Consider the following 22,795-nt stretch of genomic DNA (forward strand, 5'->3'; position numbering starts at 1 on the left):
CTAGTTTTTACAAAGTTCCTCTAGCCAAGTAAGCTTGCTACTTTCTCATTTCTTCCTGCATCTGCCTTGGGACCATTAACTCGTCATTCTGTCCATTTTCATTGATCTCATCAGATGAGATACACTTTCTTTAAATCCCAAAGGCTTAAACAGCAGTGGAGAAGTCAACTCGATCATTTTTTTTCCGATTCAATTCCTCACTCTTTGTCATATTTTTCATTTTCCTGTATCAGTTCCCATGGCAACAAAGTCTGTTGGCAGAGAGAGTGTAACTCTGCTTTTGGCTTGCAGCACAATGTGAAATCCTTTTTAGGTGAGTGTCACCCAAACAAGCGGAGACTGGAGTCCTCTTGCTAATGACAACATTTTCTTCCCTCTTATATTTATTTCCCACTGTATCTCCCGAGACTCTCATGTACAAGAGGCCTTTCCAGGCAACCACAGCTTCAAGGACTTAACCTTTGGGTTCCTATGGCTTTCCTCTTCCAAGTGTCAATAAGATGAATGCATACATCACGGAGGCACACAAAAAAAACAACTCTCAATCAATTCCTATCAAAACTGTCCTCAGCATAGCTGAGGAAATACGCATGTCCTGAACTGAGCCTTAAATCGGGGTCCAGTGGCAAGATGAGGGGCATTTAAGCAGATTTCCTCCCAGTGAGTAAATGCAGAAGCCAAGCTCTAAGCTCTTGAAAAGAAGCAAAGACTCAGGTGTGGAAAGTGGGCATGGTCCTGGCAGCTGCCTGCACACAGGGGAGCTTCAGTCGAGACAATTTATTACCCAGTATGAAAAGGTAAAGCATGCTTGTGCTCCCAGCAATGGGGGCTAAGGCAGAAGCATTACAAGTCTGAGGCCAGTCTGGGCTACATAGTAAGATCTTGCAAGGACTGGGAATGCAAGGCCCTAGGTTCAATTCCTTTGCTGAAGCAAAGGAAATGGAGGGTAGAGATGGGGGAAGGAGTCTGCAGAAAGCCCAACCCCCAAGTCAAAAGTTTTAAGCTTTAGGTCCCCCTGTGGCTCGGCACTGGCAGCCCCAACTACTGTTTCAGTGCCCAGGAAGCACAGGCCTACTGTCAGAAACTCAACAGGAATTACCCAAATGTGTGTAGATTTTTTTAAAAGAAAAACTAATTCAGGGGAATGAAAATAGATATTAAATAAAGTGAGGTTATCTCAACTGTAGTTAGGAAAACGATCAAATGTAAATGGTCTTTCTTGCTTAGTCTTATGAGACATTTAAGCACCAAGTTAGCTGCTTATATTGTATAAATGTATTTTTGGCTGTTCAAAGGTTATTTTCCTATATTAAGAAGTTTCTTATATTAAAACCTTTTATTGAAACTCAGGTTTTGTGTCTCTTAGACACACAATTTTTCTTTGCTAAGTTTGTTTTGCATAGCTGGAGTCTGAGGTTGAATGATGCCTGGGTACGGCAGGTCAGCCGAACTGCTTGATAGCTAGACTAAGGAAAGCACTTGATGCATGGACAAAACACATTGTTTTCCATAGCTTTCCATTCCTCTGCTAAATAATAGTTCACTGGGAAATCTTAGATGATTTTTGTTTGTTTTTGAAAGTCTCTGGAAAAACCAAGACGAATCTCTCAGGCAGATGAAGAATTTCCCGTATTTGCCCGAATGTACTGTTGAAATAAATATTATTTTCAATACTCGTTTTTTCCCACTCAGAGGGTACTGACTGGTCTCAGACCAGGGAGAGGGCATCTGGCTTAGATCAGGATAGCTGGGTGCTGTTTAACTCTTAGGAAACTTTGTTTTGCTTTGAGGACAGTGTCAATGGACTGCAATGAATGTTCCATATTTCTGCTCTGATAATTAGACATTTCCTTTGCTTCCCTTCTCGAAAGAGCAAGCCTTGCTTGAAGGGAAGGGTAACTGACAGGCAAACAACACAACTTCTGTTGGAAGAGGCAATCAAGTTCTTTTTGCACTCAGTGAATAGAAGGGATTGAAGGCGGCTTAAGAATGTGATGCTGTTTACACATGAGGGAAGAACACTCTCCAGGGCTAACAGGAAGTCAGAGGCAGATCTATTGATAGGTCATTTCTTTCCTACTAGCAGCCTACCCAAGGGCACCCCACACTCAGCTGTGTGTGAAAAACTAAGAACTGCGGTCTCGTTCTTTTCAGGAAAGAAATATTAACCACCAGAAAAGTGATTCTAATGGAAGACAGTGGTGGGGTCCCAAGAGGTTTGCAAAGAATTATATAAACACACTGCAGACTGTTTTATTTTTTGATATTCATGAAATTTATTTTCCATTTTCAAAACTATTTGATCGATGAATTTTGTCCTCAGTAACTTGTGGGAGACAAACCTACTTCCTTATTCTGTAAGTTCTAATGTTTTATGTGTCAAACACATACAAATTCCTGAGATCATTATTAGCCAGTTAGTTAACTATTTCACTCTCATAAATGGTGTTAAGAGAGATTCCTAAGTGGTGACGCAGCTTCAGGTCTCGAGACGAATACTCTGATGGGACCTGGCTTCGTTACGAAGTGCAGGGCCCAGGTAACATGTCCATGGTAACCAGGGCTCCTCCCATCTGAGCTTACACTGGGACCTCATTCCTGAAACTCTGTTCTAGCTGACAACACTCGAGTGGCGGGTGTAGTGCTCCTTCTGTCCATTCGTTGCTGTCTATGTGGACATTCTGACGTGTGTCGGTGGACTGACACTCTACACGCTGTATATAATTGCATGCATTTCACTGCAGTCTATGGACACTCCCTTTGTAGAGCTTTTACGGAGAACCAAGAAGCCAAGGCAATTTAGCAAATGAGGCTCAATATTTATAAACCGGGGCCTTTTCCGTCTCTTTGCTAGCCTAGGTGGCTCTATACAAACTGGGTGGGAGGGGCAGCAAACACCTCACACATCACATTTAGATTTTCTACTTGGGTGTACTCTAGCCAATTCAAAACCAATTGCTTACTTTAATAATAAAGTTTACCATTTTATATAAAAAATCAAACCATGATACGTTTAATTGAAATGGCTGTATTGTAATTAATATTTTGAGATAATTGTGATTTTGAGCTTAAAATTATATATAAAAGTTGTCATTTTTGTATGTGTTAAAAAATGTACCATGATTAAACAGTACTTTTTAGTTGAAATACATATTGTTGTAAATAAAACTGAATGAAGAAACACTAATTTACTAACATAGATTGTGAATGTACTCCATGGTTTTTTGCCATGAGACCATAACAACCTTGAAAGCTGTTTAATTTTATGTGCAAAGTTCCACTAACCTGTATTTCAACTTTGCCAAGCCAGTGACTTTGCAAGTGTGGTCTGTGCTCTCCAGCTGTGTCTTATGCTCTAACACTATGGGTTAAGGGTAGGGTGAGGTCTGGAGGCATCTGCAGATGCGCTTTGTACAAATAGCGCTGCGTGGTGTATAGCAGAGCCAGTTTTTAGGTTCTGTTGTACTCAAATTTTTCAGTATTTAAAAAAAGTGTTTTGAATAACATAAGTCTCTTTATTGTATAAATAATAAAACATCACCTTATTACACAGTGTCTGGTTTACTATGGAAGCAGATTCCGAGCTATGACATAGCAAAGGTGTTTCTTTTTAAAACAAAAACACTGTACTAACATCTTTAAAATGTAACTTTTATTACAAACATGAAGCATGTATCTTTATTAGCACCGACTTTTCCTAACATCAACAGCCTCAACCACCTGCAAGTTCTCTACCTCTGCCCTCCGCCCTGACACACGCAACTTCTGAACACAGTCATATGGTGAGCCAGGACGGCTCAGAAACCTGACACACGCAACTTCTCAACTGGCTTCTTGACACAGTCATATGGTGAGCCAGGACGGCTCATAAACCTGCTTTTGATAATTTCAGTGTAAACAACAATGTTTATATTTGGTTTTTATTAAATCAAGCCTGCTTATAACTAATTCCCTTTTAGAAAATTACTGTAAAACTGCCAGTCTAGCTTTAATCAGGCTGTAAGCAGATTCGGGAACCACGGTGTTGGAAATGAGAAGTACCAGGTGGGTGGGACACCCACACATGTAGGAAGTTTAAAAAAATTAAAAGCCAAAACCCTGAACATAAACATGCACTGACACTGACCATACAGCAAGTCCTATCCTGGGGAATGAAAACTCTGATTTTCTTTTACATGCCAAAGAGTAATACTTAGTAAAATTTGCTGCCTTACACCTAATACAGTCTTGCTCAGTTCACATTATATGGAAAATAAAAAGTAACCAGGAGGATTACAGATTTAAAAAGATGGTTGCCTTATCATTATAAAATATTAAATCCCATGAAATAAAAAGTTCTTTCAGTATCACAAGGGATGAGTTTGCAAAACATTTAAGATGTGTTGCAGTTAACACCATTACAAATGTTCACAGCACTTCACAACTGTACACATTTGTGGGAGAGAATACAGTGACACGTGGAACACAGCAGTCACTGGTGGCTGACTCTCTTCTGTCCAGAATGACCACTAGAATAAGCAGCCACACTCAGGCAGGAATTCGGTCCCTCAAATACTCCAGCACAGCAGCTGTGCCCTTCACTAATATGGCCGCCCGAGGAACTCGGAATGGATTTCCATCTAGAAGTAGTGTTCTAAATGAAAGAAACAAGAAAATTAAGCATTTCTTTAGTGAAATAAAACTATCATTTGCAATTTAATAAATGTGTATTTTTCCTTATGTGTCTCTTACAAATTCAACTAAACATGGGGACAGCTGGAATTATGACAATGTCTAACAGCACAGGGTGACTGTCACATAAAAGTCACATTATAGAGTTTACATTCACTGACTCTGTTGGTTTTAACAGACTTATGGTACAGGAATCATTAATATTTCTATGCTAAAGATGGAAATAAAATCTGGAAAGAAAGAGGTCTGTCTAGAATAAACAGCTGCTAAATGATGGGGCTGTGATTCAAACAATTCTCAATTTTACATGACCACACACGCAATAATAAAATAGACTTAAGCAAGAGAATGAACAAACTGACAAGGACCCATGCCAAGGACATCACAGTCACAGCCCACTCTATACCCCAGAAGGGTCTTCCACACATCTGAGTTCCCTCCCTGGACCAGAGGGACACATACAAAGTCTACTTCCATGTTTGGAAATAAGACTAAATTTATAAGTTAAGGGCAGATTCTTTTGTTTCTTTATGAATTAATGAAATGTATTTAATCAAAAGACTTTAATAACCTAAGATTTTATGTAAACAAAAAAATCAAAGGCACTCACATAATGAGGTTTATTTACATTTCTCCAAGTATGTCCATGTTACTTGGGGATTCTTGTAAACACTTAGGTAAGTTTCTACAGAATAAAGAATTTTTTTGGAGAAAACGGATGCTGCTCAAGGCTGTGAGTCCCACGAAGTCTGACAGGGCATCTACAATCGCACTGCAATCAGGCATCCTTCCCGGGGTTCACTCAGTGCTATATATAGTCTGCAAATTCTTGTACTTTTGGTTTATGGTTTTGCTGTTCAAAATGGCTCCAAATATCCAGGAGTGACAGTGCACAGCTATAACCCAACCATTTAGGAAACTAAGGTAGGTAGGTATGGAGCTCAAGTCTAGCCTGAGCAATATAATAATGCTCTCATTTCAAAAGGTAACATAAAAATAATATAAGATAAATTAAACAGCCTCCACATATGGTTCTAAAATGCTGTTTAGTTTTCATGGATACAAATCTACCTACAGAAAAACATGCTAAGTTTCTTTCAGGCATAAATTATAGCTGCATATTCATGAGGAAGTAATAAATTAAGATGTTACATACTGATGGGGTTTCTAACTACACAACACTGAGACCTGTTTTACAAATACAAGCAACTGTATTTGTTTTTTACAATTCACTAGAAATGAGGTGCCAGGGTTACCCCGGCGAGGTGAACAGTCAAAAACTAACAAGCAGCTTCCTGGAATGAAGCAGCTTTCAGGCTACACCTCATACCCCGCTTGTATTTGCTTAACCAGCATTCATCAGGAGCCTAGGATAGTTAAAGCCTTAGTACAAAGTATTTTTGGATTAAAAAAAAAAAAGTGGAACAGATGGACCCTGAAGCACAGCGGGATTGATTTTGTGTGGAGAAGAGGACAGCTTCAAAGGCAAGACTATCTGGTCACAGTTGAGATCTGAGAAAGGGCTGAGGGAGAAGCAAGTGAGGAGAGACAGCAGAGGAGCTTGGTGTCTGAAGGTAGTGCTCTGTAACCTGACTCACGTCCTGAGCAAGGCTAAGGAGGGTCAGATCTTGCTGCCCTTTGCCCCAGTGCAATTCTGGATGGTGAGCATATAAACCCAGAGAAAAATACTATGAGAAACAGGGTGTGTGTGTGTGTGTGTACATCGTGCTGCATAAAGTCAGAAAACATCTGGTGAAACTGAAAAGAAAAATTAGGTATTTAGTTAACTATTATTGTTACAAGGCATTAAGTCTCTTATTTCAATTTCCTGCAAGGAAAAAAGCAATCAACTAGTCAGTTGGAAGCCCTCTCTGGAAAGGAAATTACCGTAGCTGCACACAGTTCCCGAGCTCTGGGGGAATCTGCAGGAGGTCGTTGTTCTGAAGGTCCAGCGTGCTCAGGTTTTCCATGAGCTTCATCTTGTGAGGGTCCACAGAGCCCACCTGGTTGTTGCTGATGAGAACTGCTTCTAATGTGGGGATGCGATAAAGGGCTGCAGGTAGCACTTTGAATCTGTCAAGACACAAGCAGGACACCTCTGTGTGATGGGCTGGAGGCCAAATCACTCTTAAAAATGGATGATCTTAAGTGTGATTTAAGTCCTATATTCTACTTTTCCAGAAAATAAGACACTAACTTTGGAATATGTATTCAGCAGACATACAAGGTACTATTGATTGTAAAAATCAAACAAAAGTTGAGGCTAAGTCACCCACTCATGGGTGTGACATCTCTCTGGACCTCTAGAGGTTATCCTCAGAAGGTTATTCTTTCTTAATTTACTTTTATTTATCACTAATCACTTTTAATTAAGTAAAATGTGAGGGTTTTTTTTTCTTCTTTATTTGCCTGAGGCTTCCAGAAGAAGGCATTCTGTGTTCTTTCGAAGATGAACAGCTGTCATAGATACCGGCTTCACTGTCCAAACCAACTGTCAGGTGCCAGAGACGGTGTTCCTGGCTAACATCTGCTTTTCAGTGTTTACCTCAAGGCATCTCAGAAGCTCTCCATCGTTCCCCTACAGCAACCACAATCAGCCAGACGTTTATGTTCCTTCCAGACTGAGTTTCTCAGAGTAGTGGAAGGAGTAACAACTACCGCCATCTTGGCATCAATCATGAGAATTCTACACAACAGTACATTCAGTAGAACAAAACAAAAATAGGATCTGCTGGCGAGATATGGCAGAAACAAAGGCTTATTATTTAGCTGACTCCCCTCCCACATGTTGTCTTACCTGTTAAAGGAAAGATTGATCGTTTGCAGCTTTGTCAGCGATGACATCTCTTCAGGCAAAGAACTTAAAAAATTATTCCTAAATTGAAAATCAAAGCATGACTTTTAAAATGTGAAAACTTACAAGTTTAAACCTCAGGAGAAATTAAAAGAAAAACACAAGTGTATTGGTCAATTCTTATGAATCTGATCATCCTAGGGACCCTCAGAAGTGTGGTTCAATGTGTTTTAGGGGCAGAAGTCCCTCTCCTGCATCCTTCCTTCTCTGTGCACAACGTCTGTGAGTAGCTGCTGTGCTGCACAGCCCACAGATGTCCTACGCTTTCCTCCAGTCTTTCTGCTGTCAGACGTGAAAGCAAATTCAATCCTTCTCATAGAGACTTCAGAACAGTTACAAGGAGAGACATATACACAAAAGCCTGGGGGTACACACACAAAAAGACAGCAGCCCCGGGACCTCCCTTCCCTCTATTCTACCAGCTTTCAACTCTGAAACACCAGAGCAGGAAAAAGCTCCACACTTGGTGCAGGCAGATCCTCCTGCCTCTACTATACTTTATGGCAGCTAAGAGTACTCGTGCTAACAGCACTAAGAAGAGTGAGGCAACAGAAACACAGTTTACAACAGACACACACTGGTGTCACTTTGAGCTGTCAGCATCTCACTGCATTTGTTTAAATCAAGCTTGCTATGACTCCCAACAAGCACAGGCAAGCTCAGTCAGGGCTCCTCTGCTCGACTTCTGGCTTTTTAATGTTCCAATGGGAAGCAAGCGGACTCCTCAAGGGCCTTGTGCAAAGGAGAGTGCCGGTCTGTCTACACGGTCTACTTCATGAACAAACAACACAGAGGAGACATTTTCCATGTGTTAACTGTCATTTCACTTAGGCGGTAATCAAAAGAATATGTTGATTAAGAATATTTTACATAGTTTTACCTCAACATCTATGTTATAAACTACTTACAATGACAAACTGGTTAAAATACCTAAATAAAATACTTAATTTTATATTTCCCCTAACATAGCCAATACACTGAAGACCAGATTCCATATTCACCAATGAAAATACAAGCTCAAAAGTTAATCATAATTTTTAAGGTGTCGGTAACTGTATTGTCAAGTACCTTAAATCTAAAAATGTCAACTTCTGAAGCAAACATAACTCCTGGGATATACAGGAAAGCTTGTTAAAACTGAGGTTGACATCTGATATCATCTCCTTCAGCTCAATAATCCTGAAACAAAAACAATTTTAAAAGTTAGTACAAATTCAAAACTGAAACAATCATAGGAGAAAGAACATCGTCCCTTCTGCTTGCCATGACTTTCAGGATCTCAGTTCCTCACAAAAATTTCAGAGACTGGCTGTTCAACAAAACTAAAAATCAAAAAACAAACAGAAAAACAAAACAAAACCTTACCATGATCTGTGCAAGGCTTCAATCTGACAGTAAATGGATAGTGAAGCTTAACTAAAAAAACCCACTGATTATGTATTTAACCTAATTATGACACAAAAGAGAGAAAGAATCAGACCAAGGTGGATACTATACTACAAAATTTTCTTCTGGCAGTGAACTGAATTCATAAAATACATCGTTAGACACAAATAACACAGCACCTTAGCAAACATATTAAGTGCAGGCACTATAAAACAACTTTAGGGATGGGAGAGACAGCTCAGCCATTAAGAACACTAGCTGCTCTTCTAGAGGACCCAATTTTGATTCCCAGTCCCCACGTGGTGACTCACAACCATCTGTAAGTCCAGTTTCAGAGCATCCGTCACATTCTTCTGTCCTCCACAGACACCAGGCATTCAAGTGGTTCCAGGCAAAACACCCAAACACATAACATAATCCTTTCAATTTGACATACCCACCTTATTACTAAAAGAAGATCTGAAGCCAGTTTCTAGGTTTGGCAAGTTTTTAACCCCAAGCAGTTTAGGTCAAAGAGGAAGGATTAAACATCTCTAAGCCTTATCAAGTTTAGTCAATTTAATTATATGACTGATATAACTTGCTAAGTAAAATTAAGTTATAACAAACATTTTTGGTCCATCACATTATCAAAGGAAAGAAGACCATCACAGCTGGTGCTAAAGATGTAGGGAGGAAGTGAGCTTCAATGTGTAACTGACAATCTTTTAAAAAGTTTTTGGATGGACATGCATCAAAGGTCATCTCCCTCAACACAGTAATTTCTCTGGAAATCTAGCCTCTTTAAACTGTTATAAATAGCCTAGTACATAGCTAAGTTAGACTTTAAAAATATTACTTAGAAAATAAGGAAATACAAAACAAAAAAAATCAGGAAATACATATAATAAATAAAACATTCCAGAAACAAATTACACATAAAATTCCAAATAGCTTAAGATAAATGTCACTAAGTTAACATCTGTATCACCGATATGACTATATGCCATGTCCTTCCATTTAATCCAGTATTTTATGAATATTCATTATGACTTAATACATTTCAAGTGTAGAGAAGAGAGTGGATTAGAAGCACTCTAGAGCACAGTCTGTGCTATGTCTTCTTTGGCTTTCTTAGCTGCTGCTTAAAAAAAAAAATTGAGCATCCTTTGTAAGAGAACAGTACACTGCATAAACACCAGACTGCGATCAATGAAGGAGAAAACCTAAGTGAGTAGAGTGAAGACAGCAGCATCTCTTTATTCCCTTAGTGTGATGCTACTTAGTAGACAATAGACACCTCAAGAAAAACAGACAGAAAAACACAAAACACAGGGAACAGATGACGACGCCAAGGCTGTTATACCAAAAAATTGAATGGCTTTCATAGAATTGCCTACATCTTCAAATGCGTAAAAGGGCAAAACTATAAAATGTGTCTTATTTACAGAGAACACTTGGGATGTAGGTCTTGAGGCAAGACAGCCCATCACAAAAGGAGACCCATCCATCTTCTGATCATTTTGTTGAAGGGCTGGAAGGACATCTGATTTGATCTCAGATACACACAGTATGCTTGGCAGACCTGGGTCAAAGTGGCTAACAGAGAAACAGCACATACAGCTGTGTTGATAAGCCTTAAGTGGAACCCCTCTTCCCCGCTGTGGGCCTGGTACTGGGTGGCCTCTCATGAATCTCCCTGTCATGCTTCATTATACACGACTAGTAATTTTAGAGTTAATGATTACGACACCCACTTCCCAAGTTTACAGTGTGAAGCAGAGAGTTTTCAGATCCTGTGCATCTCTGGAACCACAGTTTGCAGCCCCCTCTAACAGTTCAGGAAACCAATACCCATTTTCCAAGACACAACTGACAGAAACAAGGCCAAGCATCGTCCGGAGACCCTACCTTTTTGGAATCTCACACAGCTGATTCTTACTGAAGTTGATGGAAGTGATGGCATTGCTTTTGGCGGCATCAAATATGTCATCAGGAATCAAGGCTGCTTGTTTATCACTAAGTAAAAAGCAGTTCAAAAATAATAAAACATTCAACAGTCAAAAAATATGTAATCACCATTCCCTATGTCTAAAGGCCTTTACAGATTTCACCAAAATGTTAATGGTAGCTGATGAAGTTCTGTGAGGTCAGTATGCTGTGTCACAAAAACAAAAACAAAAACAGATACATTTTGAAAATCCAGAAACTTAGAGAGAAAACATGGCCCATTGCTGTACCTATGACTGGAGCTAAATCCAATTTTAAAACCAAGCTTTCCTTAAAAACTTGTAAGATCTGTCAGCTTTGATGACTGGAGGGTAACAAGTGCAACACTGTACTAAGTTGGTTTCATGTAATCACCTACATGCCTTCATGTTCCTCTAGTGTGTGGCAGGAGACACAGTAGGAGACAGGCTGAAACTAACTATTCATGCTGCCACGCTGTTGAGCTTTGCAGCTTGTCCCTGCTCTGGGATTAGAATCTGAAGAACAGCCTTTGATATTTACGTCATGGCTTTTGCAAATGTGTGTGTGTGTGTGTGTGTGTGCGTGTGTGTGTGTGTGTGTGTGTAATGCTATATGATTCGATGAATACAGGATAGGTATGGGGGGATTCAACCTCTGCTGGGTGGCTTAGTAGTTACCCCATACATTAAAGGGTGGAGTAAGAACATGAATGGGGATCTTCACTGTTGAGAGGGTTCCTACCAACACATTAGGGATGAGGAGCCACATGACAGCTTATAGATTCTTTAAAGAATAGTTATCAGTCTGGAGTCTATACTCCTTCACCTCTCCGCTGTAACACCATACAAGAAAGAGTATGAACAAAAGGTTGGCAGTATTGCTCATCTGCACTGCTGCTGCCTCAGACATCACTATAGAAGCAACTAACAAATAGGGTTATCCAGTTTCTTTCCCTAGTCTGATAACTTCCACAGTGCATAGGAACTTAATGCTTTCCCTTACTCTGTACATAGACACCGTCAGTGCTTCAGTGTTACTGTGTTCCCAGAATGCAGTGCAACTATGAGACATCATCTCAGTTCCATTCACAAACATGAGGTAATCACTTCTCAAACTGCTTGTTAGTCAAGCTTTCATCAACTAAATGATAGTTTTTTATTTAACAGACTCACCCTCAAACATAAAATTTTCTTTAAATACTAGTTAGTGAATTTGAGAATTTAAATACCAAACTGTCACTCATGTTCTTGTAATAAAATCTTATCACAAAAATGTTAACATTAATTTACTGTCTTTCTCGTATTTTTTGCAACTGATACTGTTTTGAGTTAAAGAGGATGAAAGGACCTCAGCAGCCACCTGTCTCCCAGACACTACCCAGAGAGATGGAGCACTGCCTTTACACCAAAATCTACCTCATTCCCAACAGCGGCAACTCTGTGTCCTTTAATGAAACCACACAAAACAGAGGGCTGCAGAGATGGCTCAGTGGTTAAGGGCACTCACTGGCTGCTCTTCTAGAGGATCCAGATTTGCCTTACAGCACCCACATGGTAGCTCACAACCTTCTATACCTCCAGTTCTAGGAGATCTGATGCCTCTTTTGGCCTCCTCAAGCACCAGGCACATATGCTATGCACAGACATACATGAAGGTAAAACGCACACAAAATAAAATACATTCTTGCTGTGGATTTGTACGGTGTAATTTGTACACTGTAAATATGTATTAGTCTCATTGATTAATAAAGACCTGACTGGCCTATAGCTGGGCAGGAGAGCCAGACGAGGAAAATTCTGGGAAGAAGGGCAGAGTCAGAAGAGTCACCAAGAAGTGCAGAAGGAGGAAGGCATGCTGGAGGACAGGTAAAACCACAAGCCATGTGGCAACACACAGATTAATAGGAATGGGTTCATTTAAGCTGAAAGAGCTGGTTGGAGACAAGCCTAAATTATTGTCTGAGAGTCTGCATGGTTATTTGGGAACTGACGGACAGGACAGAAACGTCTGTCTACACATGGCCTAAAAACCATCGGACACCTATACCCACACAAGACCTGAGAAAGCTTTAAAAAGGTTCTAAACACACAAAAATGCAGCTTCCTAGTCTTATGCCTCTCATGCCTGCCAACACAATGACATATCTCTCAGTCACTACCTGCTGGCTTGAGCTGCCAGCCCAAGTACCTCCAGAGTGATCCCTGCCAGCAAGCCATTGACTAAGCAACATGGTGGGTTAAAGTTTTGCTCAGGCAGACAGAAAAGATTGCAGATATGTAGTAAAGACAGATCCAGATAGGAAAAAAAAAAAAAAAAAGCCTCTGAACTGGTTACAGTGTGCTTAAAAATAAACACAGGCTTCAGAAAGAGAAAAGGGAGAGTAGATATAGACATAGATTAAAAAACTAAACTTAAAATGATAAAAGTCCTCAAAAGGGGAATAAAGTAGTATATAAAAAAGCCACACAGAGATGGAAAATACACAGAGTCTGGATACTGTATGTTACTGTGTTGTCTTTGAATTGTTTGACTGCTGAGGAAGGAGCAATAACTGCTAAGAGGCACTGGATTATAAATCTTGCTGGATTAAACCAATTTATATATTTTAAAAATGTATTGACTTCAAAATGGAAGTCAAAAGATATGTTGCTGTAGGGAAGAGGTTATGCTCTTATTTCCACAGGAATTGAAAGGCTGTGGATTCATTCAAAGTTAATGACGATCAGGTTTGATCAATGAAGATCCCCTGAAAATCCTGGTTACAAACATAAAGAAATAAACCAAGAAAAACTACAAGACACATGAAGTATATTTTACCTGCTCAAAAATAAAACAAAAGATCAACTTTGGCTGACTTGTGTACAATGCAGTCTAGACGAGTATTAATACAGATATGTAAGTCACCTTAAAAGTTTATGTATTTTTCAGAGCAAGGGGACCAGACACTAATGAAAACAGATGGCCCAGGTGATCCAGCATCCAGAACAGCTTCAAAGCTGCTGGCAGAGATGACCCAGCCTCACAGAACACTCCAGCCAAGACTTATCATTACCCTGATTTTCTCAAGGTTCCCCCAGAGATGGCAGTGCCCCAGACAATAGGAAGCAATCTAGGAAAAAAATGCCCATATTCCCAGCAGACTAGTTATAGATGTCTGCTATCATTTAAGGTTAGTTACCAGCTGTTATTGATCATAGTAAAAAGAAAAACCTAAACAAAAGAGCTAAATTAAAAAATCTCTAAAGAAAAAAAATGGGATATGATATAGAAGTGATGAGATAAAAGGGTAAATTACTGAATCTACTTTAATCCAAAAATCAATCATTAATCTCAAAATATTTTACAGTGGCATGGATTTTGCTTTATTAATACAAATTTAAGGTTAATTTTGTAATACTATATGTAAGTTTCTACTTTTGTTTAGGGCACTGTAATTATGCAGTTCATTTAAAAATGTAACATATAATCAAGAAATATAGATCAGATTGGCAGTGGTGGGACATGCCTTTAATCTAAGCACTCAGGAAGCAGAGACAGGCAGATCTATGTGAATTCAAGGTAAGCCTGGTATACAAAGCAAGTTCCAGGATAGGCTCCAAAGCTACATAGAGAAACCTGTCTCAAAAAAACCCAAAAAGAATATAGATTAATAGTCATCTATACTAGTCAAATTTACAGCCATATTAGGTATGTTTTTGAGGTCATACAAAGATATATTTAGATAGATAGATGATAGATAGATAGATAGATAGATAGATAGATAGATAGATGGTCTCTAAGCACCTGAGAGACCTACAGAATATGGCATTTAATATGTTTAATAACCTAAAACCTCTCATATCAATGATACACATCTGCTCTTGTAGCATCAAACTACTTCAGAAAAGATAATGGGCACTGAAGAACCTCCATATGGAGTTTGTTTTCTTTAGGGTAAAAGCTAGCCATTTTGACAAAGAAACTGCCCTTGCCTCAATTGCTGACAATATACTGTCCAAACTGGACCAGGAGGATGCAAAAGAAAGCAACTGCCAATCTTTATCAAGACAAAGTAGGGCGGTCCTTTAAAATCCCCTGCTTCTCAGAAATGCCTGCCAGATATACTAGACCTGTAGGTCAAAGTTGGATGCCCCAACGTTAGAAAGGAACTCTGGGTGACTGTACAGGCAGTCAGATGCCTCTGTTGTTAAGTGACATTTCACCCTTCTGGGGTCTCAGATAGAGTTGAAGACTCTATGGAAATCTGCCCCATGACAGACTGTCTTCTCACTAGCTATACTTTCTCTGAAGGACTGTCTTTTAAAACCTTCCTATGGGCCTTGCAATGCTGTGCCAATGGACTGCACATCTGTACTTAGTAGCCTTAGTGTGACCACAGCATGGACATTGCCTATATTTTCAATGTTTGCGCATGGACTGTGTAATGGTTTGAATGAGACTCCATGTATTTGAATGAGCAGAACTATTTGGGAAGGATTAGGAGGTATAAACTTACTGGAAAAGGAGTGCCACTGGGTGGGTAGGAGGGTGCTTTGAGGATTCAAAAGCCACACCAGTTAGCACGCGCACACACATGTTCTCCGGTGCATTCTCTCTCTCTCTCTCTCTCTCTCTCTCTCTCTCTCTCTCTCTCTCTCTCTCTCTCTCTCTCTCTCTCTCTCTCTCTCTCTGTGTGTGTGTGTGTGTGTGTGTGTGTGTGTGTGTGTGTGTGTGTGTGTGTGTCTCTCTCTGTGTGTCTCTCTCTCTGCGTCTCTCTCTCTCTGCTTTATGTTGCTCTAGCGCTATGCCTGCCTGCTTGTTGCCATGCTACCTACCATGATGGTTGTAGACTCTTACCTCTCTACAACCATGAGAATAACTGTGAGTCCCAAATTAAATGCTTTGTTTTATATGTAGCCTTGGTCATGGTGTTTTGTCACAGCAATAGAACAGTAACTAAGACAGACTGCATACCTATAGTCTAGCAGTTTTAGTGTGACTATAGCATGGACATTGACTCTGGATTCACTTGGCAGCGTCATGGCAGTCTCAGGAACAGAATCATTTTGACTGGTCCCATCATCTGGAAAAGAATAGTTATATAAAGTGAATATTACTGTTACAAAGCCATCTTTAAATCATTAACAACATGTAAGAAAAGTATCCATAATTTCTAGATAGTATTGATAATACAGTACACAGTCATATATTTTATTCCCAATAACTCAAACCTCATTTAAGAACATATTAAGTTGCAGTATGGCTTCAAATGCTGCCCAACCACATCACCCAAAATCATCCCACTGCAGGGAAAGTTAGCTACTTCTTTAGAAAGACTATTCATAGAACAACTACAGCACCTAGCAAGAAATTCTTTCTCTTCAGCAAAATATGGCTCAGTGAAAGGACCCTGCCAACATCAAAAAATATTTCCCTCAAATATCTACCAAATATTGTACCTATCTTTCTATCTTTTCATTTAGAATACAATAAAGCTAATTATTTCCACTCATTTAAAATCTGGCAATTTGTATAATGTAGATTTGGATATTATATCATTAGGATGTTTTATAGGCAAACACCAAGGTATTTTCCCGCTATGTGCATACACTCACACATTCAACTACCTTACCAAGCAGAAACAGATAGTTGTCCTATAGCAAAAGCAACAAGAGCCACAGAAGTAGCAGCAAACAGAAGCCTACACATGGAAAGACATGGTTTTGTTGGGGCTGGAAAGGTCGCTCAGTGGTTAAGAAATGGTTTCATTAAGACTCAGAAACCCAGAAATAACAAATTGAGAGGATGGGATGTCTCCAAGTTCACTCACATGCAGAAAAGGCTAAAGAAAGTAAAGAGGAGGAGTGTGGGGGTGAGGGCTGTGATCCCAGAGCTCCCCAGAGCCCCAGGCATACTCAGTTACATGAAGAACTGAAGGCCTGCATGTGCAAAGAGACCTCATTTCAAAAACAAGAAAATGAGACAAAACTGCTAAGCCAAGTGATGCAGATGTTTAACCTCCCCAGAATTTAAGGCAGGTGCTCTCCTGCCAAAGTCAGCTTGAGTTACATAGTTAGAACAAATCGCCGGGCGGTGGTGGCCCACGCCTTTAATCCCAGCACTCAGGAGGCAGAGGCAGGCGGATCTCTGTGAGTTCGAGGCCGGGCTGGACCAACAGCCTCCAAAACAATACAGAGAAACCCTGTCTCGTAAAAAACCAAAAACAAAAAACAAAAAACAAAAAACCAAAAAACCAAAAAAAAAAAAAGAGAGAGAGAGAGAGAGAGCACAAATCAACAACATAAAACACACACAACAACCCAAAGAATTAGCAGTGTCACTGACCTTGTGTCAGCCCAGAGTCATCCTATGAGCACCTGAGGGATATGCTAGATAAGCAAGTGCATTTCTCTTGCGTTAAGTGTATCAACTGCTCATTACCCAAGAATTAAAATATATGCATGTACATTACTGCGAATCAACAGTATCTACTTTGAGAAAATGATTAAACAATTATGGCCCACGCAAACACAACATGAATAAAACAGAACAAACAGCATCAACAGAAATAAAAAAATTATGAATTAAATGCTTTGTTATTTATAACTTCTCTAGCAGTTTGGTCATATTCCTTTATATAACTTTAAATTTTTTAATTTTAATTTTTATGCCTCTGTTTTGCCTGCATGCAATACTGTCAGAGTCCAAAAGAGGGCACCAGATCCCCCAGGGGCCAGAATTACATCTTTGAATCACCATGTGATTTCCTGAAATGGAACCTGGTCCTCTGGAAAAGCAGCCAGTGCTCTTAACCATGGAGTAATCTTTCCAGCCCCTGGTCATACTACTGTAAAAAAATATGTAATGTATTGCCAAAATTGCATAAGATAAGCCATACTATGAAATCATTAAAAAAAAAGCCTTACAGAATTCACTTTCACTATATATCTTTACACTTACTTTAAACCCTGCGCAGGACAAAAGAAAAAAAAAACTTTAAAATTTTCGAATTGAAAAGACCCACTAAATGAATACAATGAATAAAATTTCACAATAGTAGAAACAAAGAACTTTAAGTTTCCAGGGAGATAAGTTGTTAAAAGTGCTAATGGTGCTCTTTCGGGTCTTGGCTCCAAGAAGTCCAAAAGAGAAGAAACAATGGTCATGCCAAAGAGGGCTGTGGCCTTCTTCTCGCACTTTGGGAGAGAATGCAGTCTGAGTGGATTTCAGTCTGGTTAAAAGAAGAGAAAAAAAAAAAAGGCCACGGCCATGTACAGACAATTCGATGTACAAACTGTGCCCGGTGCGTGCCCCAGGACAAGACCATCAGTTAGTCATTCACAGCAAGGTGTGGTGGTGCTCGCCTTTAATGCCAGTCATCAGGAGGCAGAGCCATCTACGAGTCCAGCCATCTACAGACTGAGAACCTGGACAGCCAAAGACACACAGAGAAACCCTGTCCCAAAAAAACCAGGAAAAAAACAAGCAAGCAAACCACTGCTGAGGCTGATGCTGTCAGGGACAAATCTGAAGGGAGTGCCTTCAACACTTAGGTGCTTCCCAAACTCTATGTCAAGCTGCATGACTGCACGAGCTGTGCCATTCATAGCAAGGCAGTCAGTAATCGATCTTGTGAAGCCCGGAAGTACCAAACACCCGGCCAGAATTTAGGCCTGCTGGTGCTGCACCACAACCTCCATCAAAGCCATGTATATAAACACGGCGGCTTCATAAAGACGTTAGAAAAACAACACCTTGAAAAAATTTGGGATTTATACTTTATGTTAAAAAAAAAAGTGCATGTGGCTGAGAGGAACACGTGTGGTCAAAAAGAGGACTCCTGTAAATCTGGAGGGAAAAACATGGAAAGGTATTTCCTGTCATTCACTTGGTGAGACAGGAGGAGGGCAAAGGAAGATAAAGGGTATGCAGAGCGCAGGGCACCCAGTGTCAGACACAGGCTGACAGTATATTTTCATGGGAGGAGTGGAAATCCATGCAATCCAGACATGTCAACAATGCTCTGAGGGGAGATGAGAAGGAAGTCAGAAACAACAGTTTTTACCAAAAAGAATTTAAGAGAATTTGCCACCTTTGTAAGCCTATTTCACTTTGAAGAGTATGTCAGTGCTTGATTTATTATCTATCTTCTGTTGAAAGGAAAATGGATGTCATCTTTCTGAGAGGCCTAAGAAGGAGGAAATTTCTTTTTTCAATCACCAAAAAGAAAAAATAAATTAAGTCAATAATGCATAGGTACTAGTAATCCCACATCCAGATTTCACTATGACAGATTCACTCACTTACCCCAAAAACTATTTAGCTGCTTTTACTGTTGTTATTCCAAGACAGGGACTCTGGCTGTCCTGGAACTCACTCTGTAGACCAGGCTGGCCTTGAATTCACAGAGATCCGCCTGCCTCTGTCTCCTAAATGCTGGAATTAAAGGTGGGTACCACCGCCCGAGCTTAACCCATAGACCATTAACAATGCTTCTGTGTTCTAGCTATCACAGTATCAGGCACTGGGAGTAGAAAAGACCAAAAATACTCAGTGAGAAAGCATGGCTGGTCTGCTCTGCCCTAAGCCTGGGAATATGATGGTGGTTCAAATACTGCTCATAAGCACAAGCCTGCAATGCTATTGAAAACAGGACACAAACTGCACCATTTATTACCAGCTTGTAGGAAGTTCTCTATGGTTACTTTAACAAACCTTCATAAATTCAAGTGACATTTGTTTTTATTGATTATGAATGTTCTCAGAGCTTAGGATCAAGCCCAGGACTTCATTTATGCATCACCTAAAGGCAGTCATTTGAAGGGTCCTTCACAATTCTAAGATGGGTCTGAATAGATTAGAGGGAAAGGAGCTGCCTTCCTATGAGGGAAGAATTTGTTTTATTCCCTTCCCAGCTTTAAGAAGATGCACACATCCCTTGGTCCACACTCTTCTTCCTCCATCTTCAAAACCAGCAATGGTGGGTTGACTGTAACACTAGCCCTCCTCTGCATCCAAACCTATTTCCAGTAATTCAAGTGATACTGTGTACACATAGCGAATCCAGAAATTGTTAAGTCAATTGCCCTCAGCTCGGCTTCAACCTCTAAAACATCAGCAGTGACCTTCTCTCGCTTATGTCATGCCATATACTGCCAAGCATTCCAAGCAAACTAAGTTATATTCAACTTCCAATAAAAAAAAAATACAAGCTCTCACTGTGTAGGCCTGACTGGCCTAGAACTCACTGTGTAGACCAGGCTGGCCTTGAACTCACAGAGATCTGTCTGCCTCTGCATCTGCCTCCTGAGTCTTGGAATAAAGGTGTGCTTGAACTCCCAACTTTTCTGCTTATGTAGTTTCTGGAAAGAATAAAGCTGTATATATGGTTTCTTTGTTCACATATGAATAGAAGTTGTTTAACAGAAACATGTCTGTAGTTAGTATCTCTGTGAATTTCATGTGGCTTTTTGTTTTTGAGACAGGTCCTCAAGTAGCACAGGTTGGCCTCGCACATATCCAGGAAGGCACCGTATAGGGAAGGAGGACTTTCAACTGACCCTACTTGCCCCCAAGTGATGTATCCACATACATACACCAATATGCCAAGACTTGGTTTGTTTGTTTTGTTTTTAATCTATTAAAAATTTGAGGGCTGGTGAGATGGCTCAATAGGTATAAAGAGCTCATCACACAACTTTGTTGACCATCCCAGGAACCCATGTAAAGTTGAAAAGAGAGAACAGTCCTGAAAGTCACCTCTGACCTCAACATACCAGTTTCCCCTTCTACACATAGTAATAAGTAAAAATTTAAAACCAAGCACCCAGGAAAACAAAAGAAAAACACCAATCTTTAGGGCAGGCAAGATGACTCAGCAGGTAAATGTGTGTACCACCAAGCCTGATAGCCTGAGTTTGATCCCTAGAATCAACATGGTAGAAGAGAACTAACCTTACAAGCTGTCCTCTGAGCGCCACACATGTACATGGGATGTGTGTGACCCACACAGTAGCACGTGAAGTTCTGGGGTGGTTTGTTACGCAGTGATAACTATCAGGGTTAGCTTGTTCTTCAATTGTACTTTACACTAAAATGATGAACATGATGTACAAGCTGAGATGTATCACACTGTCAACAACATACTAAGACACTGATAAGTTAGCGATGATGCCTTTATTCTCAGCACTTGGGAGGCAGAGGCAAGAAGCTCTCTATGAGTTAGAGGCTAGTCTCACCTACATAGCAAGTTCCAGGACAGCCTGGATTTCAATCATGAGACCCTGTCTTAAACAATAAAAATGTAAGTATACTGTTAAAAATTGCTCTCTGATGGGGGATGTCTTTTCACATGCTGTGAATATGAGTCTGGATACTGTATGCTATTGTGTTGTCTTTGAATTGTTTGATTGCTGAGGAAGGAGCAACACCTGCTAAAAGACATTTGATTATAAATGCTGCTGGACTAATCCAACCTATTTATTTTGAAAATGCCTTGGCTTCAAAATTTAACTCTAAGGACTTGTTACTTTGGAAAAAAGGTTCTGCTTTTGTTTCCACAGAAGATGAAAAGCTGTGGATTCCTTCCAGACTAATATGGTTTGATCAAGCAAGACCCCCTGAAGCAGTGGCCCAGGTGATCCAACACCCAAAACAGCTGAGACCCTGCAGCCTCACAGACTCCTACAGCCAGGATTTGCCTGGACTGCTTGACAGCACATTATTCAAACTGGACAAGCAGGTTACAAAAAAAAGTGACTGCTGAACTTGCCAAGGGATAGGACCTTCAAGGTTCCTGCTTCATCAAAAAGTCTGCCAGACATTCTGAGCCTATGGGCTGAAGAGGGATGACTCAACGTTACAGAGGAACTTTGGGTGACTGTCCAGGCAGCGAGATGTCTGTCAATTCTGGAGTTTGTATATTATCTTTCTGGGGTCTTTGATGGAGTTGAAGACAGATAGTTATGGTTATGGTTTTCCTTAGTTATGATAAAAAGAAAAGTTACATAAAAAAAACTTTAGACTCACAAAGACAGGATAGATGATAAAATATTTTCTTTAAATTTTGCCAAATGTAAATGAATTAAATATTGTTGACTATAGTTTTTGATTGATGACTCTTTTGTGATATATAATTTTACTACATTAAAGTTAGAACCTTCCTTTGTATTTAGACAGAAAAGAAGAGATGATGGGAGACGTCCTTCCATATACTGTGAATATATGTTTCTCTTATTTGTTGATGAATAAAGCTGTTTCAGCCAATAAAGAAGTAGGATGCAGCTAGAAAAAAAGTATAGGCAGGGCGACCACATTAGGATAATTCTGGGAAGAGGAATGGAGAGAGTGAGACTTGAGTGAAGGATGCCAAGAAAGCAAGAGGCCCAGGCATCACCGGTAAGCCAAGACCAAGTGGAAACACATACATTAATAGAAATGGGTTAATAATTAAGAGAGAGCTAGCCAATAAGAAGCCTGAGCCATCGGCCAAGCAGTTTATAATTAACATTAAGACTCAGTACGTTTATTTGGGACTAAACGGCTGTGGGACTGGATAAGACAGAAATTTCTGTCTACAGCTCTCATCTTTGGTGTGTGTTAATGCCTTGCTATAACTTTTACCATGAGTCAGAACCCAGGGCACCATTTTTTTTCAAAGTAAAGCTTACTCCTTTTTCAGAGCTATAGTGCTAGATATATAATCACCAGACTATTCTATCAGGGGCTGAAGAGGTGCTCAGTGGTTAGGAGCACTGGCTGCTCTTGCAGAGGACCTGGATTCAGTTCTCAGAACCCACACAATGTTCACAACCATCTGTAACTCCAGTTCCCAGAGAACCCAAGCCCTCTTCTGGCCTCTGCAGCATTGCATGCACATGTGTATATACATACATGTAGGCAGCACCCATACGCATAAAATAAAAAATAAAGGAAAAAAATTAAACTTTGTAATGG

At 40.0% G+C, this 22,795-nt stretch overlaps 1 protein-coding gene across 1 annotated transcript in view; it reads right to left on the minus strand.

Moving 5' to 3' along the window:
* Positions 1-3,637: 3,637 nt before the first annotated feature.
* Positions 3,638-22,795, minus strand: part of Lrrc40 (leucine rich repeat containing 40) — a 36,986-nt gene continuing 17,828 nt past the window's right edge. Inside the window, exons 10-15 of the mRNA XM_005083470.4 lie at positions 15,815-15,923; positions 10,802-10,909; positions 8,594-8,704; positions 7,469-7,546; positions 6,559-6,744; positions 3,638-4,633 (exon numbers count right to left, since the gene is read on the minus strand). Of these exons, the coding sequence (XP_005083527.1) occupies positions 4,528-4,633; positions 6,559-6,744; positions 7,469-7,546; positions 8,594-8,704; positions 10,802-10,909; positions 15,815-15,923 (698 nt within the window). The 3' untranslated portion in view covers positions 3,638-4,527. The remainder of the gene's footprint in view (positions 4,634-6,558; positions 6,745-7,468; positions 7,547-8,593; positions 8,705-10,801; positions 10,910-15,814; positions 15,924-22,795) is intronic.

This window comes from Mesocricetus auratus, unplaced genomic scaffold (assembly GCF_017639785.1).
Source record: "Mesocricetus auratus isolate SY011 unplaced genomic scaffold, BCM_Maur_2.0 Super-Scaffold_100009, whole genome shotgun sequence".
Classification (NCBI taxonomy): domain Eukaryota; kingdom Metazoa; phylum Chordata; class Mammalia; order Rodentia; family Cricetidae; genus Mesocricetus; species Mesocricetus auratus.